Raw genomic sequence first — 21,969 nt, 5'->3', positions numbered from 1 at the left:
TCCATTAACTTCCACTTCCTTGTTTAAAGCTCGTCCGCTTATTTTTAGGAGGTTATTGAATAAGCTTTTACCGGCTTTTTAATTTTCGAGGAAACTCTTGCAAATAACACTCTTAATGTAAAATCGGGGATAAAAAGATTACCTTTTTAGCAGTAAAAAACTATTCAGTAGATTATTCACCCGCACAGACCACAGGCGAGCGTTCTACTCAGATACTCCAGTTTAAAATAGCCTTGGGTTTACTGCTTTTGCTGCGGGTGCTTAAAGCTCAGCTGCTCTGGTTCGGGCCAGTCGAATGCTTGCCCACCCTCAGTGATACAGTGCTAGGAGAGTGGGTAACCTTTTATGTGGCTTCCGATGCGAACGGCGAGTGAATAGTGGCCAAATTGCTAGTGAAGAGGCCGACTCATTCCCTCTAGATTGCGTCGATTCACCTTTGACCCACCGATTTCATTTACGGCGACAAAAAAATCACATAAAAAGTATTAGCACGGAAGCTATTTTCGGAGGGAGGAATTTGTTTGAGATTTTCTTTTAGTGCACTAAATACATTTTCAGTTTTGATGAAATGTCCGAAATTGTGTTTAAATTACTTCGAAAATTAATTAGGCCCTTGGCCCGTGGGGTTCGAACGCATCTAACTACGCTATTTAAGGATTTATCCAAAAGAATAACAGACGCCACTGGTGATCGTAGAGCTGGCAGCTTCCTCGCACAAAGAATAAGTATTGCGATAGGTACAGCGAGGAAATGCTGCCAGCATTCCGCAGGGTAATAGTTTGTAATTATTTATTTTAAGATTAGTTTTATTTATTTTTAGTTTTAGTTTTATACGTTAGTCATTTAATTATGTTTTGTTTCTAGGTATGTATTATACTTCGAAAATAAATATTTTAATTTGTACTTCGAAAAGCCTACAAGTAATTAAAAATATTTTTTTCATGTAAACTGACCGGCGATTGACCCTAGTCACACCTAAAAAAGTGAAGACAAAGCCTCTGATGGAGCTCACCGTACACCGGTTCAGTAAAAATAGCCTATTCATTTTTACTTTGAAGATACCGAGGTCTTACACACACACCAGGAATACAGATAGCTATTCCATATAATAATATACATACATAACCACGAGTGTGTTCGATTTTATATAAACTACATAGAAATTAACTAACCCATCATAATCTCACGTATTGACGTGTTGCAATCAAAAATTTAAAATAGTTACGTATCCATTTCCTTGTATTACACAATGAATTCAATCCGGCTTGATCTGGGCTTGACCCATAAAAACTCGAGCGCCGAGAAAGAATGGGATATCCAGTTATATCCAGTTAGTGCCGTCTCCGCTTTAAACCGCCGAAGAAAGTTTTAAAACCTCGAACGAGACGCCTCGAATACAAATTCAGATGGAGCCCGTGATCCGACCACATTAAATGGAAGTGTCAAAGTCTATCCGCGCTCTTTGTAATAATGTCCGTCGTAAATTAAAAATGGTGTATTTTATGGAGCTTTTTCGTGCTACCTTGGAATTGAATTCGAAAAATTTTCACAATAATTATAACTGTGTTGGAACATTATATTTTTCCACAATTCTAAGAACATAATAATCATTTATGAAAATCAAAACTAAACTTGTAGATACAGTCACGTTCCGTGATTGTTTAGCCATTTAGGATCCTAACGAAATTGGTTTTTAGTACTTACGCTATGAAAATGTCCAATTTAGCTAAAGCCCTAAATGGGTCAACAGTCAAGGAGCGTGACTAAACTATTTACTTAATATAAAATAAAAATATAAATGTTCTTAAGTACCTATGTATAGTATACGTACATGTATAGGTATAGTGTATACTGTATGTTATGAAATTCATTTAGTTTTAAATTTTTACAGGGATAATCATTTACTTGAACTATCCAAATATGTATTACATAAATTACGTTATATTTATTTTTTTAATTTTTTAATTAATTTGATCTTCTACTAGGAAATCAAAAATATATTAAATAAATAAATAAATAAATAAATAAATATTGGGGACATCTTTACACAGATCAACCTAGCCCCAAACTAAGCAAAGCTTGTGCTATGGGTACTAGGCGACGATATACATACTTATATAGATAAATACATACTTATATACATAGAAAACACCCATGACTCAGGAACAAATATTAGTGTTCATCACACAAAATAAATGCCCTTACTGGGATTCGAACCCAGGACCATCGGCTTCGCCGGCAGGGTCACTACCTACTAGGCCAGACCGGTCGTCAAATATTATTTATCATATATCAAATTCCCTTTTTGGGATAATTTATTTGGGATAGATTGATTGACAGTTTATTGATTGATAAAATATATAAATATAATAAAATACCTTTTATAAATAAAATAGGTATATTTCCTGTTCTATCTTTTTTTAGATTACTGCGTTGGTAAAATCGTTTTGACTAACTTAGTTGAGCTGCTAAAAATAAATACTTAAATACGACTCCATTTATTGTTAATGACTATGATTAATTTTCATATTAACTTGAGACCTTTCGGAACACTGAGCTACCGAAGCTTGCCAGAAGCGTGTGAATCTTTCTATTCCTTCCTTTTTAGGGTTCCGTACCCAAAGGGTAAAACAGGACCCTATTACTAAGACTTCGCTGTCCGTCCGTCCGTCCGTCCGTCCGTCCGTCCGTCCGTCCGTCCGTCTGTCACCAGGCTGTATCTCACGAACCGTGATAGCTAGACAGTTGAAATTTTCACAGATGATGTATTTCTGTTGCCGCTATAACAACAAATACTAAAAACAGAATAAAATAAAGATTTAAATGGGGCTCCTATACAACAAACGTGATTTTTGACCAAAGTTAAGCAACGTGGGGAGTGGTCAGTACTTGGATGGGTGACCGTTTTTTTTTTGCTTTTTTTTGTTTTTTTTTTTGCATTAAGGTACGGAACCCTTCGTGCGCGAGTCCTACTCGCACTTGCCCGGTTTTTCTTTAACTTGCGTAGCGACACTTACCGTAAAATTGTTCAATGTTCACGGCAGAGCAGCGGAGTCTCAAGTTCTAACCCATAAGCCCAGTGCCGAAGCGGTGATTTTTTTTTTATTTAACATTACATAAAAAAATTGTTACTCTCGCAAACGAATCTGTTTGATAATAATTCGTTTATGACTATGACTAAATGGGAATTCAATATTGCGCCACTTGCGCTTTAGCCCAATCGCTTAGCTACCATTCAGAGCGGGCACTCTGAAGTTGACTACTCGAAATCAAACATCCAGCCATTGCCATTGGAATAATTTCCCAGCACATCCAGTATAACTCCGGGGTATTTGCTAAAGGTTTTGCAACTACGAAACGCAGCAAACTCCAAGTAGGGTACATCGCCAATTATTAGCCAGTTTTCAATTACTGGCCACCTATACTAAAATGAATTCTGTGTATAGGTGAATAGAACTCATTTTTGTAAGAGGCGGCCAGTTATTGAACGAGTGGGTTGTGGATAAATTTCAGTTACTGGCCATTTTCCTTATACTGAAAATGAGTTTTATTTATCTGTAAATAGAATTCATTTTTGGAATAGGTGGCCAGTAATTGAAAACTGGCTAATAATTGGATTTTCGTACCTTATATACTAAAATGAACTTTGTTCACCTATAAATAGAAATCAAATTAAGTGGCCAGTAATTGGGGGGTGGCTAGTAATTGGCGATGTACCCTATGTCGACACATGTTAATCGAATGTATTGCGTCCCAATTCCTCTTAATCAAGCATCAAGTTTTGGCTACACATTTACGTTCCCTGGGTATTTGGTGTTTAGTCAAAATGGTGTTCAAAGCAATGCGGCAAATAGGGTAAAGACTACAGGAAGCGAGTACCTAAGCGTAGTGTGTATAATATTATGAACATTAATGAACAGCCTACCTCCTAGCCTACTCTTAGTCGTGATTTTCTGCTGCTCTGATGATTGAGTGGCAGGTTTCCACTAACTTTTATCCTACATAATATGTTAAGTAGGTACTTACTTTGATTAGAATACATAATTATAATTAATGAATGCTAACATTTTGGCTTTTCCGTTTCAATATGTAAGATCCTTTTTTTTCAGTGTCAGTAATCGTACTGACACTGAAAAAAAAGGATCTTATACCCGTCCGTGGCGACAGATACACTGAAAATCGTAATTAGATTCCAAAAACAGTAAGATAATGTTGCCACTTTTTACTAGCGCTTTATGTATTTATGTAAAAATAAGTAAATAAAAGTGCTTTTTTAAATCGTAGGAGTAAAATTACCAATAAATAAATTATCTTAGCGTGTTTATTTATAAAAAGGAATTTACTATTTTACAAACAAATTATTGCAGTGGCAACATTATCTTACTTTTTTTGGGATCTAATTACGATTTTCAGTCTAGATAGTCAGGAAAAAATAATAAGTTTTCTATCACTGTAAATTAGGTGAGTGCATAAAGTATAAAATCACTCAGGTATATTTATTTTGATACACTTGATAACAATGAATAAGGGCTCATTTAGACGATGCGAGAACTCGTATGCGAGTTTCATTAGTTTGCGGTTTTTGATCGGTCGGTTGATTTGGACGAAATCAACAGTCCGTAATGTAACTAAAATTGCATGCGAGTTCGCGTGCTATGCTATCAACCCTAAAGCAGTAAAAGCTACCCGAATGAGTTTTCTGTTACATTATGGAGTGATAGGACATAAGACAGTTGGTTGATTAAGTCAATGAAATTTAAAATTGATTTCATTAATAAATAACACATGTCACCGAAATGGTTACGCTAGCATAATCTAATCAAGTAACTCTGGTACGTTCTTGTTTATTGCGTTCTTGTACAAAACACAGCAAAAAAATACAACGCATAAAATACGAGTGTGCCGGCACGGATTGACCTCGCATAGTTACTCTGGCTTTGTATTGGAACGACCAACAAAACCAGACGAACTAACCGTTTGTGTGACTGAATGGCTAAATGACTTTACCCGTGATAGATGTATGTGCAAAATAAGAGCTTCGGCTCGCCAATTGTAAAGGGTTACCGTATAATATAAACGTACTTGTATTTCTAAAGACCTTAATTTCAACTTCAATGCTTAGAAATCAAGAAAAAGAGGAAATCTCAGTCTCGAGGACTCGCGACTCCAGAATATCAGCCTGCCACGCTACCAACTGAGATACCGATACTTACCAGTTGACAGGGAATATTTCCACCATATCCTTAAGTGCCTTAGGAAGGAGGCGTCTATATTATGTATATGTCGCAGTACGATAGATAAAGCCGTTATATAGTTATATCCCTAGGGATATAATTATATGTCGTAACATACTTATACGAAAGCGATTCATTACTATCTTAGTAGGAATATAACTATAATAAGTACGTCTTTAGTTTAGTGATATAGTTATATTACTGGATAAAGTTTAGTGAAATAATTACTAGGAATATGATTATACTACTACGGCACTATGGCGGTACTAAACGGCATATAACTATATCCCTAGGGATATAACTATACCTCCGCCGCACCGCCGCACTCCTACCTACAATTATTTCACTAAACTTAATCCAGTAATATAACTACGAGTATATCACTAAACTAAAGAAGTATTATAGTTATATTCCTAGTAAGATAGTAATTAATCGCTTTCGTAAAACTATGTTAGGACATATAACTATATCCCTAGGGTTATAACTATATAACGGCTTTATCTTTCTTACTGCGACATATACATATATTATGCGTCTTTTGTATGTATATATTAATTTTGTTGTTATATTTATGTTACCTGTCGTGATTATTTCACCGGATGGTCTCATCGGAAGATCAGCGCTGGAAGTCGCCAACAACATGCTGAGGTGAGACCATTGCGCGTCACTTCCTCTTTTTTTATGTTTCTCTGCTTGTATAATTTTCTATTTTTTTGTGTTTGTGCTCACGAATAAAAATATTTCTATTCTATTCTATTCTATTCTATATCGACATCTACTGTAAGAATATTACACTTTTCAAACGGCTTAGAGTTCCGAGTTACCTATATTGAAAATTCACCAGCGGAATAGTTTGTTTTTGCTTAATTTAAAATTAATTACTTTGAAAACTTTTACCTTTTACTACCTTTCTTGAAATCCCGTCTATCTTCCTTCGTTTTAATCCCTAAACTTTCTTTTTATTTTATCATCTTTGCTACAACATTTCCAATTCTATTCAAATAATTCAGACTAAAATGCCCAACAATAAAGCCATTGAAGTTAGAAGGAGAAGTTATGTTGTGAAGCGAAAATTATTATGCTGAGTGGAATTTAAGCATCGGTACATTGTTTATATAGTTTATGTTTAAGTAAATTAATGCTGAAATAATAATTATTGTTTGCATGAGTGTGAGTAACTTTTTGCCATTAAATATTTGTATCTTGGAAGCACTGGTGGCCTAGGGGTAAGAGCGTGCGACTTTCAATCCAGAGGTCGCGGGTTCAAACTCTGGCTCGTACTAATGAGTACGTAACTTATATGAAATACAATCTGATATTTACCAGTCGCTTTTCGGTGAAGGAAAACATGGTGAGCAAACCGGACTAATTCCAACCAGTTCTAGTTGCACCCTTTGGGTTGGAAGGTCAGATGCTCAGATGACAGTCGCTTCCGTAAAAACTAGTGCCTACGCCAATTCTCGGGATTAGTTGCCAAGCGGACCCCAGGCTCCCATGAGCCGTGGCAGAATGCCAGGGCAACGCGAGGAAGATGATTAAATAGTTATATTTAGACAAGTGACACTTTTGGTACATGATCCTACTGATAAATCCTTTAGTTGTTGCATTTTTAATACAACACAACTTAAACAAAGCGTGAATATAAGTATTTGAGAGCTATGCTCTTGTCGGTCGAGTAATCGCCACTCTTCTTTTTGCTGGGCCAGCCTTTTAAATCCCTAGTACGACACGACAGACACTCTTTCTTTTATTTGGCTGAGATATGTGAGCCTGGGCCTTCCTCTGCGTCTTTTCCCCTCAATCTTGCCCTCCAGGATGTTTAAAAAGAATCTGTCGTGCCGTATCAGGTGGCCAACCATCTTGCCCCTTCTGTTAGCTACTGTGTTTAACAGGCATCTCTAAGTAGTAGTCGGAATATGTAAGTATGCGTTATAAAATTAGTAATATGTGAAACTGCGTTAAAACATACCTACAATAAATGATTCGGTTAAATTATGTTCTAATGTATGGGCAAGAAAAACTAATTATAGCCAGCATTCTATGAATGTAGTATGATACCTTTGGGTATGGTGCTTTACGCACACTAGCGTCCCTCCCCCTCCCCCTGACGCAACCCCCCCTTTTAGCATGAAATATGTCCCGGTTTACGGTTTTTTTTTTTTTTGAGAAAAGTATTAGAGTTAGGAAATAAGTGTCAAGGTAAGAAATAATCCTTAATAAATTTTAAACAAAAAAGGTTATATACAACTTTTTAGTAAGACTCACCATATTCATGTATTAACTTGTTGAAGTTCATTATAAGTTAGTACGTGATAGTACTGAAAAAAATCTTATACGGAAAATAAGCTTGCAAGGTTATTGTCCTGTATGATTTCTTTTAGTACTATCACGTACTATGTTATATTGATCTTCTGCAAGTTTTTCAACGGTTAAATTTTGTCGAAGTTCATCTAGCCATAACATGAATATGGTGCGTCGTATCAAAAAAATGAATATAACCTTTTTTGTTCAGAATTTATTAGGGAACATTTCTTTCATTGACACTTTTTTCCTATTTTGTATACTTTCCCCAAAAAACAAAAAAAACTCGCAACCGGGACATATTTATGCTAAAAGGGGGGGGTTGCGTCAGGGGGAGGGGACGGGATGCTAGCCTGCGTAAAGCACCATACCCAAAGGTATCATACTACATTCATAGAATGCTGGCTATAATTAGTTTTTCTAAAAACACAATTTGACAGAATGCATAAGCTAAACTTGAAATACAATAATGATCGTCAAGTAGTTATAGATAACATCTATAACTACTAGAAGACAAGTACCGGACAAGTGCGAGTCGAACTCGCCCACCGAGGGTTCCCTACTTTTTAGTATTTGTTGTTATAGCGGCAATAGAAATACATCATCTTTAAATATTTAAACTCTCTAGCTATCACAGTTCATGAGATACAGCTTGGTGAAAGACAGAGTGATAGACGGATAGTGGAGGCTTAGTAATAGGGTCCCGTTTTTGCCCTCGGAATCCTAAAAATGAGGAGTGCGGCGTCGTTGTAAGGACTTGATTTTACTCCCGTCTTACTACGACCTCGTTTGTGTAGGTACTTATCCAATTCATCGAGGTTCGTGACCCGTTCTATCAAACAAATGGCAATTTATTGGAGCGTTCATAGAAGGGCTTTCACGCGCGATTGCTCGACTTGGGTGCTAAATCAATCATACGTCGATGATTACATGGTACATGGTGCAACACACAATAGTTGCTCAAAATCTGAGCGTACTTTAACGAAATAAATGTGTCCCATACAGAGATGGGCAAATTTCATTCGAATGACGAATGACGAATAAAAATAACAAAATTTATCGCGAATGACGAATAAATATGTCGGATGATTATTCTTATTCGAATAAATTATTCGGCGAATAATTTATCCGCGAATAATTTATTCGTCGAATGAATTGCCACGAATAATTTGTTTATTGAAATACCTTAGTAAGTTTTCACGGTTTAGAAAGATTTGGCAAGTGTGATGTGCAATTCAACAACCTGCAACTACTTAAATAGTTACTGATACGCTTTAAGATTCGCTCTGAAGCAAACAACTGCTAAGAAAATTTGGTTTTCTCACTCTATTATTATATAGCTATCTCTTTCTAGGTCAGGCTAGAAAGTTACAAACTTTGTGTGTGTGTAATTCATTGTTCACGCTAATCCTTTGTTTATTATACTACCTGGGCTTATCCTTTAACACTTAACAATCTTTAACTTCAGAACAAACAAACAGTAAAAATGTCATATGAAACGTGTTATTATTCGTATTGTTTATTTGAATAGAATAAGCCAAAAAACTTAAATATTTTTCGTGGATTTATTCGAATGAAATAACGAATAAATCATTCGTCATTTGAAAAGTGGTCGACTGATTCATCCGCGGGTGAATGATTCGCGAATAAAAAAAACTTGAATTATTGTTTATTCGAATGATTATTCAGATAAAAGTTTATTTGAATGATGCCCATCTCTGGTCCCATACAACCATTTTCCGTCGCCGTTACGCCTCGTGTCTCATTTTAACCTCCTCTTCCTCACGTCCTGCTCCCCCCGTGGAATCAGACCTCTCTGACGGCGTCCTGCCATTGTCCGGTTTTGGGCTGGTGAAACGTGACGTGCTGTTAGATGTCCGGAGTGGAATGGGCTTGATCTGCCCACTTTCTTGGACTGCGATCTAGGTAGTATGCCATCAAACTTGTCAGTAAAAATTTGGTGATTGTGGCCTCCGTTTTGTCTGTAACGACCAATATAGTCTAGTATTTCAAGTAGAAACATCGTTGAAGAGAGTCTGTTTTTGAATGATCAGTTTGTGTAAGATCGTCATATTGTTTGTGCGAAATGCAGTCCAGGGAAGCAGCATTTTACTTCAATACCTCTCATTTTAACCAACAAAACTCGTTTGGCTTTATTATGTTTTTTTTTTTACCACGGGTTTAAGAATGTTGGCTTGGATTGTCTTCACTTATAGCCCCCCGGGACAACGCCGCCTGCGGACCATTTTACGTGTTGCCTCTTCATTAAATAAAAAAGGGTTTGGTAAACACACTACTCTTGGGGTCCTTAAATTAACCGTAAGTTTTATACTGAGAGAGCGTGTAGAATCAATTCCACCAAAATCATAAAATCTGAATGAATACCATGTTCGTTAACGGTTTCGTTAATAAAATAAGTGAGATTTAACGTGCCAACGTTTAGGTAAGTACCTACTTATATTCCTATGTCAATAATTTAAGAGCATATTAGATATAAAGCCAGTTTCACGGAAGCTGTTAAATTAAGTGCAACCAAATACCCGCGCGACGTTCCGCTATCTTCCGTTCCAGTATCTATGTTTGGTCAGACCGCGAGTCACAATACCCGTGAGGCGTAATTCTCTCATTGCATTATTAATGATATATGAGACGTTCCATTTTCTAGATAAGATAGAAAGAAGCTGTCCCTTAAGAGCCAACGGGAGTGGTCATTTCTCCATACAAACGTACTTGACTGTTTCCTCCGTAGGTTTTGATGCTAGAGCAATGATTTTTCAACACAGATTAATATTATCAATATCTGTGTCAGACCGTTTTGCTCTTTTTGATATTTTTGTTTTTTAAGGCGCTTAGCCCTTCAAAAATGTCCAAAATGGCCTCATTGACTATGTCGCAATGAGAGGCGTAGTATTCAAAACTGATATCAATTAGCCAAAAAAGCAAAACGGTCCGACACAGATAATTTCATAATCATTTAGATTTCCAAATTTTGTTACGATTGGTTAAGTTTTGGAGGAGGAAACAGTCGAGTACGAAACCTCGATTTTTGAGATTTTTACACAGGATTTTTCGCCTTGTCCTTATCGCACTAGTTTTAGGAGCCACTTCCGTTAGCGAGACGGGTATATTTACCTAAAATATTTAAAACTCAGCTCCTGTTTCGTCTTAAATGGCGTGGCGGCCATATTCCGTTAAGGGTTCTGACGTATCCTGATAAGGTACTACTAGTTTATAATTTTGTCTTCAGAAAGTCCCAATATTATGTATATACCATCGTATTTTATCCCTTAATTAGTTTTATGTTGAAACTTGTATAAAACATGCTGAAAGCCCTGAAAGGTGTAATATTTAAATCCATCTAGAATAAAAAAAACATCTAGTTATCGATGATTTAAACGTAAGCATACTTGTAGTCCAAAATGTTCGTGTCCTATTTTAATAAATGTAATGTAAAAACCGCTTTCATTTTGTCTTATTTTCAGACATCGTAGCAGTAATTAAGGTACAGAATTGTTGCTTTAAAGGAATCTGGATATCTACTAAATTCCGGCTGCAATTTCATAATTATTATGAAAGCCGGACTTAATTATTCGTTCATCTCTCTAGAAATTGTTTAAGGAATTCCTTTACTTCCACATACGCTGCAGCGAAATTAGTAAACATTTTCGGTAACCCATCTGGTAATTATTTATGGAGTAATTTTAAATCATATACGCCATCATTTGAGTTAATAAAAGAATTAGTAAACAACATTAGGCCACAAGAAGGAAACTCATCATTCGCTTGTCCGTCATCTCATCATTAATAAGTGTCCTTTTTTTCCATATCGTCTCGCACAGAGTCCATCTACTTATTCTTGCCCTTTACATCTCTTTCTACATTAATTCCTAGTAAGTTTCTCGTCACATGCACCTCCGAATGAAATGACAAGTGAGTGGGACTCACCGGAACACCACTGATGGTCGTCGGGGTAAAATCAAACCGAAATGGAGATGGTGGAATACCTTGAACGCATCCTACCTACACAGAATGATGGAAAACAAATAGCGAAAAGATGGAATGAAAAAAAAGAGGGGACGCCTTTAACCAGCTCTGATACTAAAATTAATACCTACAATACAAATAGCACTTAGGAATCATAAACTGAAATAGTTAATTATCATACACTAAAGAAAAAGTTACCAAGTCCACCGGTGTCGAGGCAGGAATCGAACCCGCGTCTTCAGGTTATGCGGCTAACGTCCTGCCCACTAGACCACCCGGCCGGCGGTAACCGTCCCAAACTCTCTGGTGTATTAGCATACACGCGCCTTTGACAAACTCTAATATATATAGTAGCGTGACAAAACAAAACAAATCAAAAAATATTTCATAAAATAATTTGATTTGTTCCCTAGTTACTCAGAAATAAGTTTTTGTCGACTCACCGCTCTATCCGCCAGATTTCTCACTCGGCAGTGCAGGTACGCTGGCTGGCCCACGGCGGCGGTGGCCTCTCGCTTCGTGCTGTTGTCGAAGTAGGGCTGCCCAAGTGGCTCCCAGCCCCCGCCATCTGCTGATACACCTGTAAAAAAAATATGTAAAAGCCTCTGTCCGGGTTGAAGTTGTTAAACGGCTGCTTTACGGAAACTGGCATAAAATTTAAAATTTGTCGTTAACGGAATGGACGGTGCGAAAAATGTGTGTGTTTTGGGGGAAATAAGTCATCTGTGAGGCTTCAAACGCGTCAGATATGACAGAGTGAATATAAATAATAGTTACGATGATAACTTTTGGTAAAATTGTCCTAAAAACGGTTTGGGTACACCCAGCTGCAAAACTATATCGCCACTTTATCAATGAATTCATTCATAATATGTAATATGTTCATGCAATTTTACAGCTCGCTGTACCTACTTCTCAAGTACTATGTCGGCCCCCGTTTGCAGATCGCTTGCTAGTTTTCACCGAAAGCGGTACTTAAGGGGCTACCTGAGGTTTTCACAACCTGACCTAACCTGACCTGAGGTTTTTGACAAGTTTTGAATCGTATCTCCTTTTTTTGCACTACAGATAGAATTATAAGACAAATGGCTGTCGGTTTTTCAATCTTATATCTCCGGTTTTGTCCACCGGATTTTGAAAAAAAAATTTACTTATTTTTTATGAATTTTTTAAACTTTGTCTAAAAGAACACTTTTTTCGTATCTAGTTTGCAATGTAGGATCTTACAATCATGTACGAAATCTACATATTTGGGTTCGTCTTTGACGTCCCGAAAAACGTGTCCAAGGTTTTAATTTTAAACTAATTAACCCAAAAGTTATGGCCAGAAAACCAGTTTTTTAGCCTAAAATTGTTCAACTTTGATGCCAAATATCTCGAAGACAATGAACTAAGAAGTAAATATGGGATACTATATTGCATAAAGCCGTTGCTGTTAATATAATAAGCTACAAAAAACATTTGAAAACTAAGGAATTCAGATCGAAGGTCATTGGCGTGGGGTAGCCCCTTAAAAAAAGCGTAAAGTATATTAAACAGGTTATGACCCAAGCCTGACGAACTCCTTTGGAAACAACGAACGGCTCTAACGCCTTATCGTTAATAACAACTGTGTCCTTCATGTGTTCGTGGAAGAATGCTACGAGCCTTACTGCCGTATTCGAACTTCAATATATTCACAAGAGACGACACGTACTAGATCCATTCTAGATACGTTATAGTTTAGATATCAACTAGTTCTCTTTTGCAGCGCAATTCGGGCAACCAATGTCACTTTTACGTTAGATAAAGTAAGATATCTATTAGATGTGAATTGGATCTCTAAGTCATATCCTGTGGAAATCGTTCAAGAGTATCTCCAGAATCGCGCAAATGTCAAATTTGACAGGTTGGATCTTAAACATATCGTTATCGTATCTTGGTGATGTCTAAAAGATATCTAATAGATGTCTATTTCAAAATCCGAATCGGGCCCTCAGAAGCTTAGATGAACACCCAATGCTCTCGAGAGCTGTGTATACCCTCCCAACTGACCGTTTAGGTATACGTTAACTGAATTTACGGCAATCAGCATGCCGATGCGTTCACATTTCCGCACGGCACGCATTGCATTAATCGGAAACACTAGCAAGGCTGAGACGCTAGGTATGCGCAGGTATGGGGCAACTGATTACTGAGGAATTTAAACTGTTGTGAGACATACTAACATTGAATAATTTTACGGTTTAGACTCACTTGTTTTTAGTCACTCGCGCGACATGTTTCGGAGAGCCTAGGTCTCCTTTCTCAAGCACTAACTGTTATTTATTTATTTATTTATTTATTTAATCTTTATTGCACAAAAGAAAAATCTTATAGTACAAAAGGCGGACTTAATGCCATAAGGCATTCTCTACCAGTCAACCTTAAGGCTAAGCAGAGAGATTGTGAGCGGTGCTATAATTACAACAGCAAAACGAACAATAAACACACACACACTGCACTGCTGTGTGCGTCGCACTGTGACACAACAAGTGAGTCTAAACCGTAAAATTATTTTCACCACACCAGCTCGGAAAGGCTTACTTTGCACTTCAAAAATTGATAGCAAAGTTGCATTTTATTCACATGTGAGGCAAAGTAATCAAATGCAAATTTTGAGTTGTTTTCTTATGTTTGCTGGTAGAATTTACTTTTAAATGGTGGTTTTGGATGATAAATATTTAATAATATTAATTTGGATTTGATTTTGTTTGATATTTTACAATTTAATATTTGCTTCGGGTTGGTGTGGTGAAAAATTTTGTGTTTCACTCGGGGGCAAATTTTGTTTTACCCTCGTGCTTTGAAACCCTCGCAACGCTCAAGATTCCATTTTTCGAACCACTCGCTGCGCTCGTGGTTCAATTTTGGAATCTTTCGCTTGCTCGGGTATCAATATTAGCACGAGCGGTTAAACAACAACTTTGCCCCCTTGTAAAACAAATAACTATCAATGATTACTGAGGGTTACATGTAGGGTTTGCACGACGGATCCGAAATGTATGGGAATATCCGCGGATCCGGATCCAGATCCGGATAATTTCATACATTTCGGATCCGGATTGCAAACTCTAGTTACATGGTTAGAAATAAGTATGGATGGTATTAGTCACTAGTAGGTACTATAATATTTTTGAAACTGGAAAGGTACGATAGTAGATGTCATCTCCATAGAATTTATAACCGAAAAATACAAAATTGTATTGAATTGACATCTATCAATCCCCAATCCGCATTGGGGTGGCGTGGGGACTATAGCCCAAGCCTGCCAGGAGGCCTGTGCTCAGCAGTGCCAGTGGGACGTCATCTCAGCCATAAGACATCCACTGCTGAACATAGGCCTCCCCCTTTTTTGGGGGGTGAATGCCATAATCGCCACGCTTGGCAGGCGGGTTGGCGATCGCAGTCGAGTACACCGAATTTGAGGGACGCTGCTGCCCGTCCACCGGTGGTCTTGGACGTGGTTTAAGGACATACCCGGGTCCTGGACGTAGTTTAAGGACATACCCGGGTCCCGGGTCAGTGGGACGTATATAGGCTGAAATGATCTATCTTTCGTACTCTCCCAGTTTGAAAAATATTATAGTTCTATTAAATTACTTTAGTTACTCTTTTAGGTTAGCTTGAAGAGATTTCTCAGAGGGATAAGATAGCCTTTGTACGTTTTCATATATCCTAACTGTTGTTAAGTACCCATAGTAGGTAGCCGGCCGAGTGCTCGTCACTGTTCCAGTAAATAGACTCAGTGAGCAGACGATTCAAACGGAGCCACATCTTAAGAGCCCATCAACGTGCACACTAGCGCCACTGCTAAATAATCGTGATTATTTAATTTAATGAAATATACTTAAGAAAGGGGCTGCTACGTACTGTATTTAAGTACCTTTTGAATACATCAGACTAGTTTTTATGTTGCTGGATTCGTCGATTTATGAACTCAAAACAAAAACGGCCGTTTTAACTTTGGACGCATAGATTGACGAATCCAGCAACATAAAAACTAGTCTGATGTATTCAAAAGGTACTCAAATACAAAATACAGTACGTAGTGGCCCCCTTTTTATTAAATATCTTACGTTAAATTTAAATAATCACGGTTATTTAGTAGTGGCGCTAGTGTGCACGTTGATGGGCTCTTAATGTCGACAAAATATTGTTTAGTTTAAGTTTATGAAATGTATTTACGTATGTTAGTCTATAAGGTGGTCTATATATGTGATATGGGCCTTGTTGACTCATTCAAGTTTCGAAATGAAGTTTATCTTTTGAGATCTACCCGAGCCTTAGGGCTCATTTAGACGGCGCGCGATCTCGCATGCGAGTTTCATTACATTGCGGTATAGCCAACCAATCAAGGCTGAATTGGATGTAACCATAGTCCTCGATGTACCTAACTAAAATCGCATATGAGTTCGCACGCCGTCTAAATCACTCATTCATCTGGTAAATAACAATAACAATTGACGTGACGGAGCCGCTGTCGCCCCTGTGGCCGGATGCGGCGAAAAAAGAATTATGATAATTGTAGAATATCCCAACAAAAACATAAATGTTAAATGAGAGCCAAGTTTAATTAAGAATATGTGTTGTTGTTTACTCGCCGACGAAAGAATTGAGATCTATATGGGTGCCAAGTTCTGTGTTGTGTAGAAAATCCTGAAATTATAAAGGATTTGACTTGGCTAGTTTTTACCAACAAACCAAATTTTAGAAAAATAGCTTATACGTATTTGTGGAGCACTTGGTCAATTTTCTTAGGTATCCCTAATTGTAATATGATTATGGTGCGGTAGAATGTACATAGTATGTTGTTCTAACCGCTATTCGTGCTTACTGCACAACCGGCTATTACCTAATTTCGGAATCTTCCCGACTACTCCCGAATCCCACCGATTTCACCCGATTACGCCCAAACAGCTTCCATTAAAGCGATCCCTTCCCACGATAAAAACGCACTTTGTTTCCCGTCACGTGCCGTTATTTTTTATGCCCCACTTTTTGGACATTAACCGGGCCGTTTTGTAAATATTTCATTTTGTATTCAGCTTATTGAAAAGGAAATTTTTGTGAGATAAACGAGTCTCATTTGTCTGGATTTGTAGTGAGGCGTTTGGGCATGACTGTTGGTTGGGGTTAATGGAAACAACGCCGTTCGCGTGATTAACACTCGGCCTTTGTGCGGGAACGGTGAAGCCGATTCTTGTTTGACAATGTGTTAGGGTCTTCACCCTTTTTAGGGTTCCGTACCTCAAAAGGAAAAAACGGAACCCTTATAGGATCACTCGTGCGTCTGTCTGTCCGTCTGTCCGTCTGTCACAGCCAATTTGCTCCGAAACTACCAAACCAATTAAGTTAAAATTTGGTATACATATGGAAGTCTGTGACCCAAAGACGGATATGTAACGTCAACAAATGAATTTTAAATATAGGGGCTACTTTTGGGGGGTAAACGATAAAATTAAAAAACAAAGTTTTGAAAACAATATTGTGTTACATATCAAACAAAAGAGCTCATTGTGAGAATCTCAAATATATTTTTCTTATAAATTTACAATAAAAAATTTAGAAGTTATTCAAGAAAATAGACAAAAATTGACCATTCCCCCCCCCCCCTCTATCTCCGAAACTCCTGGGTCTGAAATTCTGAAAAAAATAGACAAAATAGTCCTTTACCTAAAGATGACAGGAAAACCTATTAGAAATCTAGAGTCAAGCGTGAGTCTGATTTAAGAACAAAAATGCAGTTACGTTTTTTTAGGGACACAGCCGCAATGGTTAAAGTGAAACGTGATGTAGACAGCTATTGGGAAGGCCCTAGGCCGATATCCGCATAAGGCCGAAGGCCCGAAGCGTCCCGAAGAGACGTGCCTTTAGCTTCATGCGTGAGTCGGACTGAAAATAAAAAATGCGACTAGGCTGTATCTGGCACACAGTCGCAATGGTACTTGTAGTACTGATTGATTAGGTTACTATTGTTATGTACGTGTTTTAAAAAGCACTATACAGGGTGGCTAAAAAAAAAGTGTATTCCCGTTGCCAACGTGCAACCCCAAAATTTGGCTGTTTCATACATATTGGCTGGTCCGTTTTCTATGGGAGCATACATTTTTTTTCGCGATTTCGGGGTTGGTCCCATACTAAAAGTTGCTTAGTATAATCTCAAAACCTCCTGGGCTACGGGAATGCACTTATTTTTTGGCCAACCTGTAGGAATTATCTCTCTTCGGCATTCGCTTTTGGGTCAATTTTTGAAGAGGGTGTTTTTTCGACATTTGTATGGCAATTTTTTATTTTTGAGAAATCTGATTTATAATCATTGTTTTAGGAAGGATTTTTAACAACAAAAAATATACTGTAGGAGGCACCTCTGTACTTTTTATAGTTAGCTAGATATGGACGTTTAAAGATCGACATTTGTATGACACTATTTAGCCATTTCTAAGGCGCTTTTGACATGTATAAGGCATTTTTTCGACATTTTATGGCAGTATCAACATGTATATGCCACTGTTTATTATGTTTTTTGCATTTATAAGACCCTGACGACATTTGTATGGCACCTACTCGACATCTGTATGACACTATATCGACATTTGTATGCCACAATCGACATTTTTATGGTCAAAATACCCGTATAAATGTCGCCATACAAATGTCGCGACATGTTGCCAATAATATTTTTTTGCGATATTTCCTACACAATAGAACCGATTTACTTATGTATTTTACTATATATTTTAACACTATATTTGCAACTATTATTATAAAATAAACATTTTTATTTCAACGATATACCAATGTATTAAGAGTCCATACAAATGTCGAAATGTCGTACCAAAATATATCGAAAGAGATTCTTACCTGTTTTAAAATAAATTAAACTGTTTTCGCGTCTACATTCGATGTCAATCGATGCCCAAATAACCGCACTATTGCGTCGTAAATTTAATCTAACCGTTATTCAATAGACAAAGAAGATAATAGGGGGTATATTTAAGTCATAACAAAATAGGTGCCGCGCGGGACAGCGATAAAAAGGCTTCTCTTGTTTAATTAAATAACGCATTAATTTATCAATATGATTAAATCAATTCACTAGAAAATGCTCTTTATAAAAATACAAAGTTGTTTATAATATGTTGCCTACATCCAAAGTTATGATTTTTTTTATTGCGCTATGCCGCCACTGGGACACGCGAAAAACGGCAAATTTCGCCGTTTTTGGAACTTCAAATGCGATTTTTTCAGGAACAAATAACATATTAGGTACAGTTGTGCATGATTTTTAAAGCTTATAATACATTGAATGAAAATATATACATACCCAGTCTTATAGTCCTATGGATTTCGAGTTTTAGCCGTGGGACAGCAAAAAATGCCTATTTGAAAATTGACCCTTTTATAACACTTTCGGAAGTTGTAGGAAGCACGACCCGTCGGACGCTCCGAGTTCAGCTCTATGCGGAGCTCGGTCTTCAGTCTTCGCATTTGGACACTTGTGCTATTGTTCGGCATTTAATCTTCAGAGTTGTAGAGATGTAAGCTACCACGCCAGAAAACTTCATCTTACATCTGGTTTTTGATTGACCCGTTCGGGTTTTTCAAGACGTTTCACTCACGTCACGTTACACGTCCAAAAAAATTTTTGAAAATTGTGTGATGTGATGTACGGAATTAACCCTTGAAACGCGAGTCCGACTCGCACTTAACCAGTTTTTTAATAAGACCTTGACGATATCTCATACTTAGAGGAAGATAGGTACCATTCAGACACTATTTAGATATTGATTTTTCAAAAATTGGTCTTATATTAACTTGTCGAGTATGAGAGAATAAAGTTATCTTAAATTGGACTAGATACTTATAATGTAGTTCGCATTGTAAATTTATTGTGGCCTTCTAGCGTAAGCTTGGCAAATAAATATTGTCTACTACCTACAAGAAGTGGTTGTGTCATTTAAATCGACGAGCACCAACTCCAAAAATGTATTACCTAATTACTAGAAGCCAACACCTGTTTACTAATTCAAAATTATTTCACAAATCAATGTGAATACATTTTAATATTACACTTTTACGATGAAAAAATAGAAACCTCATCCGTTTCTATTAAATTTTACCTATATTGAAATAAAGACTCAATTAACGTTTCCCAAAAACACCAAACTTAATTAACGTTTGTTAACATCAGCTGTGTGTTTGGTAGGTTCATGATAATTGTTTTATTCCGTAGTCTAAAGTGGCAATCGAACTTTGTAAATCATAACTCGGTTCGTAATTGATGTAGTTATTACTCTCAGTTCGTCTTGTTTATGATATGTGCGACATTACAATTGAAATTGTTAAATTAGCGTGAGCGTCTTCAAGGTCGTGTTATAATAAGAATAAAATGTTAAAAAGCCGTCGCTGAAGTAAAAGTGCAAACTTACCGAACAATATGATAATACAGCTAAGCTCCGCCGTCCACATCGTGCTCGGCTTCACATGTTCCAGCCACTTCACAGTTCACTGCACATAACACTCGACACTCAGACACTTCACTCGGCGTCCGGACATTGTTTTTCGCTTATTCTCCCATAGTCAATTACTGGAGGTGAATTTGGAAGTCTTCAAATGTGGGTTCTGAAACAAGGGAGGGAAATAGGTTAGGTGCTTGTTTAAAATACCTACTACATTTTATGCACTCTGTATACCGGCATACGCCCATTATTAGCAATTAGCAACTGAGGTGATCGGCTCTTTAATCCGGTAGTTTACAAAGCCGAACGTTGCGTTACAAAGAGCGGTTGCATAACAGTTATTTACGATACACATGTGAAAAATAGGAAATTACCTATTCGCGCGTGTATCGTAAAACGTTTTACAGTAGGTACAAATGTGGCCCATAAAATTTTTGACGTAGTTACGTAATGTACTTATTATAGCACCGGTGTCGTAATGTAGCACCAGATGTACCTACTGTAATAGTACAATACGATACAAGTGCGACATTCCCAACGAGTGGCGATAAATTATAACACGACCGAAGAGAGTGTTTTAAACCGACACGAGTTGCGAATTATCTTTTCGCAAGTGTATCGTACAACGTTTTACAGTACATATGGCCCTGTAATTTTCGACATAGGCACATATTGTGCTAATTACCGCACTAGGGCGGTAAAGTAGCCCCATAATATTTATATAGTGTAAAATAAATAATATTCAGAATTCTTTCCCTGGATAACTAACCGTAAAACATGGCAACACCCGATAAATTTATTGTAAATATTCTGCTTTGTCGACGATCGTACAAATTTGCACGAAACATTGCAAAGCAGCCATTTTTAAAATGAGATTTACATGCTACATCCATTTTTTACCCCACGTCATGTTCAGCAAACACTCCAGGGCGAACCACAGCGACCACTTGACTTTTTCAAGTTTTGTGCTGTATTACCACTTTTGAGTTTTACACGGATAAAAGGACACATTTTTAACGTAATACCTATAGCCTGATGGGAAGCAGTCATCGCCGCTCATGGACATTTAAGCAGCATCAGGGGAGCCAGTGTGTTGCTAACCTTTGAGAACCATTAAGTATATCACCTGCTTCTTCAGGAACGTAATTTGATATTTTTAATCGAAGTAATTATTCAATACCCAAGTATTTTTAGGTACATTTACCTTTTTAGATGATATTTTTTATAGCCAAAAATATTACATAGGTATAGGTAAAATAACAAATTGAAACTTTCACTTTTATAGCATGTAGGTACAGTCACGCTTCGTGATTGTTACACCATTTAGGGTACTAGCTAAGCTGGACATTCCATAGCGTAAGTATGAAACAACCAATTTAGCTAGGACCATAAATGGTGATGGTAAATGCTATAAAAGTTATAAGGTGTATTCGGGTAATACCGAATGTCGGATAATTCCGAAATTCTGATGAAAATCACCCTTAATTCCATCATAATAAAAGTCTCTTTTCGGAATTATCCGACAGTTTTCGACATTCGGAATTACCCGAGTAAACCTTAGAAGCTTATTACGCTTTGTCAGGGTAAACCGTAAACTTTTTTGGCGCTACGGGTACGGGCATTTGGGATTTAACAAGTTAGTTATCGATATTTTTATTGTTGTTTAATATCAACTTTTATTTGTTTACGATGCAAACATGAATTTATTAGTAGTCAACGCAACCTAGTGCAGCCCATTCAAATTGATATTATATAACTATCGATTAACCGGCCTATTCTATTTGACGCGGCGCGTGACCTAGTATTGCTTTTTCATGGCATTTTAATCCGTTGCTATAGCAATTATATTATTTGCGCTTTCTACTTGATGAATCAAATTTTCTTGACACTCGTGCTCTCCTAAGTTAGGTACTGTTTAAAGGCCCGATTCGAACTTTAAGATACGTCAAATAATACGTCTAGATACGATA

General features: G+C 37.2%; 1 protein-coding gene across 1 annotated transcript in view; it reads right to left on the bottom strand.

Moving 5' to 3' along the window:
- LOC134669653 (limbic system-associated membrane protein-like) overlaps nt 1–21,969 on the bottom strand; it is an 80,195-nt gene that overhangs the window by 41,581 nt on the left and 16,645 nt on the right. Inside the window, exons 2-3 of the mRNA XM_063527328.1 lie at nt 19,970–20,162; nt 11,963–12,099 (exon numbers count right to left, since the gene is read on the bottom strand). Coding sequence (XP_063383398.1) covers nt 11,963–12,099; nt 19,970–20,009 — 177 coding nt within the window. The 5' untranslated portion in view covers nt 20,010–20,162. The remainder of the gene's footprint in view (nt 1–11,962; nt 12,100–19,969; nt 20,163–21,969) is intronic.

Source organism: Cydia fagiglandana, chromosome 12, assembly GCF_963556715.1.
Source record: "Cydia fagiglandana chromosome 12, ilCydFagi1.1, whole genome shotgun sequence".
NCBI classification, from domain to species: domain Eukaryota; kingdom Metazoa; phylum Arthropoda; class Insecta; order Lepidoptera; family Tortricidae; genus Cydia; species Cydia fagiglandana.
The sequence above is the reverse complement of the archived record's forward strand: the minus strand, read 5'-3'. Positions and strand labels throughout refer to the sequence as shown.